Source organism: Equus quagga, chromosome 2 (genome assembly GCF_021613505.1).
Source record: "Equus quagga isolate Etosha38 chromosome 2, UCLA_HA_Equagga_1.0, whole genome shotgun sequence".
In the NCBI taxonomy this organism is placed as follows: domain Eukaryota; kingdom Metazoa; phylum Chordata; class Mammalia; order Perissodactyla; family Equidae; genus Equus; species Equus quagga.
This window is the reverse complement of record NC_060268.1, coordinates 26,161,588-26,165,064: the sequence shown is the minus strand read 5'-3', so window position 1 is coordinate 26,165,064 and position 3,477 is coordinate 26,161,588. Positions and strand designations below refer to the sequence as shown.

Genomic DNA, 3,477 nt, shown 5'->3' with positions numbered 1-3,477 from the left:
TTATGCTTTCCATTGACGTTCCACAGAAAACAGGAAAAATGACATATTTCATCGTCTTTAGATAACTTGCACTTTATAATCTCTCGCTGAGTGTGTGTGGTCAAGGATTCAGAGCTTTTAGCCCAATAGCCTGAGTCCTTTCCTGTACCTCCCTAAGGACGTTCTCTCAGTTTCCCTTCCCTGCTGATCCCTTACTTTCCCCTTCCTTATACTCTTTTTTCTTCCCTCCTCTAACCTTTCCTACCACCTCCACCTCCCCCCCTTATTTGCTTTCCCTTCTCTCTTTTCTTTCTGCCTCAGCATCCTTGGTGCCCAGCACCCATAAGCATGGACATAGAGGAGATGAGCAGGAGATTTGTTCAAGGAAGATGAGACTAAGTACCATGCACATCATCAGTTACTCCCTCAAGAACAGATGCATTGAGAAATGTCTCCCTGGACGTCAGTAGATACGGGATTCCAGGGACTTTTATAGGAAATCTGAGCTCCAAGAGGTTTAGCTTTTAGTCTCAATGTTATTAATCCTTCCTGTCCCCATGAGCACATCACTGCCCACTTCTGAATCTCACGTGCATTTTTTGGAATGTGGATGGGAATTTTCGTCTCCTTATAGCACAGAACTCAGTATTGTTTTCTGGATTAAATGATCCTTTCCACAACTGCAGCCAATTTCTTTGGTACACTGAGGAAGAAATGTTGGAATAAAGGTTCTGGATAGACACCTCCTTGTGATTGATTTTCCTTATCCAGAGCCAAACTTTAAACCTCAGAAATGATTTCAGTGGACACCCTGTGAGTTGAGGATGTCTGGTGGACAGTCTCACCTTCTTCCTAGGGCACGTCTAAAGCAGAGGAGGAAGACCCAGACAAGGAACTGCTCTCTCATTGGCTGACAAGGTCCTGGTGGCAAGTGGTAGCTGCACTCTTTGCAAGACTTTGCTAATAGCTGTTGCTTCTGTTCTCTGGAAACTCTTTGAGCCTAGGATCAGACACAAAGACTGAGCTCTGGGCCCATGATCCTAGTTTGTCCTTGAAGTATGAGGCTGATGACTGGAATAACTGCGTTTCTGACCTTGGGTAAGTGTTCTGTGTCTACCAAGCGATGGCTTTGAGGCCAAAGGAACTTGGAGCATTAATTGCTCTCTACTCCTCTCCCTGTGCTGTATCCAGCATGCTAGGGATGGAATTGAGAACTGATCTATGCATTTGTCTAGGAGCACAAACTTCTACAGGTTAAATCATAGCTACAATCCCAGAAGAGCCCTTGGCAGTATCCCAGTTTTAGGAAATCTCTGAGTTTATTGAGCCAAGGACCCATGGAACAGAGCCTGTGGAGTCTCTGATTCTTGAGATATGTCTTTGGTTTCCATAATGAACACCAAGGATACTTTTGGAGGACATAAATAAAAACTCTGGAGTATGGGGTAGAGCCAGAGAATTGTGGGAGTGCTGTCCTTGTTCCATAGAATTACATTAATTTGTGGTCAGGAGCTAATGTGATTTTCATGACCCCTTAGGGACTGTGATTGATGCTCAGATCACCCAGCCCAATTCCGTGGATTGTGCTGAAGGAGAAGATGTAAACTTGCCTTGTAACCACTCTACCATCGTTAGAGAAGAGTATGTATATTGGTATCGGCAAAATCCCAACCAGAGTCCACAGTTTATAATTTGTGGATTACGAAACAATGTGACCAACAATATGGCCTCTCTGACCATCGCAACAGACAGAAAGTCCAGTATCTTGATCCTGCCCCAGGTCACCCTGAGAGACACCGCTGTGTACTACTGCGCTGTGAGAGAGGCACATTGGGACAGATGGGGCTGCACCTGTGCAATATCTCTCTGGGGTGTGGAAGTTGGGGGGGAGGAGGGGTGACTGCAGCCAGAGAGCAAATCTAGAACCATTTAGGAGGCGAGTCAGGGAGGAAAAAGAAAGGAGGAAACGAAGGGAAGGAGACAGGGCGAATATGGATAAGGAAAAGAAGAAAGACAGGATGAAGAAAGAGAGGACAAAAATAAGCACTTCAATTGTTGACGTGGTTGAGAAGAATTATGAGGAAGACTAAGAATTATAATTCAAACATAACAATAAAGTGAAGAGGTATTAGTAATGTGTCGTAGCTCCTTCTCATGTCAATAAAATGTGGGTTTCAGTGTTAGTCTCAATATAAAAGTTGAGGAAAATAATAACAATTCTACTTGTCCCAAGGCTTCTTCCATTTCCAGGGGCAAGTCCAAACTCTGAAATGCATTCCATTATAGTTGTTCCACTTACCAGAAACAAACTACTCTTTCTCTGAGAAAAATCTGAACTGGATTTTATTGCTAGTCGACAGCATGCATATTTGTCATGAAGAAAATTTCTTTTTGGAAAACAGCAAAAATTAACTGAATATTAATTTATTTTAATTTGTTTAGAAGTCTTACATCTCTAAAGAGTTTTCATCATGTTTTGATATTCCCTCAGCAACACACAGATCCACCTTACCATAAAAGGCTCAGGCAGAGCCAAAGTGAAAGCCCGCAGCTGAGTCTCTTTCATTCCACCCCAGCTCCTACTGTCCTCTCAGAGAAAGCCAGTGCTGATAGTTTAAGGTGTATCACGCCAGGCTGTTTTCTTTCAAATGTATCTATCTATCCATCCGTGTATATATTTGCATATAACTTTATGCAACTACAAACATTTACACACACATACACACATATATACATATGCAAACAATTTGTCATGTAAACTGGATTTATTTGAATTTTTTGCAATTTGCATTTGGTTTTCATTAAATAAAGTGTCCTGGAGATCTTTCCACAGTAGAAAAAAAGTAGAGAAGTCCATTTAATTGTTTTTGATGCCTTTTTAGTACTTTGAGACATTCTATCATTTAGTTACTTCTCTATTGATGCAAATTTCTTTCTATTTCTTTGCTGTCATAAAGAATGTTGTCTTATACATTTTTGGAGATTTACTTTTGTAAATATGTGGAAGCGTCTATTTTAATGGGATTTCTGAAATTGGAATTGCTATGTCCCAGGAAAGGCTCATTTAAAATTTTTGAAGAAAGTGACAATTTGCCCTCCATATGATGTTGAACAATTATTCTCCAACCAACAGTAGATGAGAATGCTCATTTTACATCCTTGCACAAATTGGGAATTTCCAGTAATTTTTATTTTAACAATCCAAATATGCTTTACCTGTATGCATTTTCTGACTCCTAGTGCTTTCGAGCATCTTTTTCTCCATATGTTGACACTCTGTTGTTCAGCTTTGGTCATATGATTATTCCTACCTTTTGACCATTTTGCCATTAGGTTAGTTTTCTTTTTCTTTGTAGCAATTATTTCTATATCTTCGATAGTCTTTTACTTTTATATTTGCTTGAATATTTTATTCTAACATACTACCTTTTGTTTAGTTATGTTTTTTATTATTTATTTATTTTTTGAGCAATATTAACCCTGAGCTAATATCCGCTG

The 3,477-nt window shown here is 40.0% G+C and overlaps 1 gene segment (V, D, J or C); it reads left to right on the top strand.

Annotated features, from left to right (window-relative positions):
• Positions 1–998: 998 nt before the first annotated feature.
• LOC124235008 (T cell receptor alpha variable 26-1-like) lies at positions 999–1,879 on the top strand. The segment is given in 2 exon segments: positions 999–1,077; positions 1,518–1,879. Coding segments are annotated over 2 exon segments (402 nt in total).
• Positions 1,880–3,477: the final 1,598 nt, after the last annotated feature.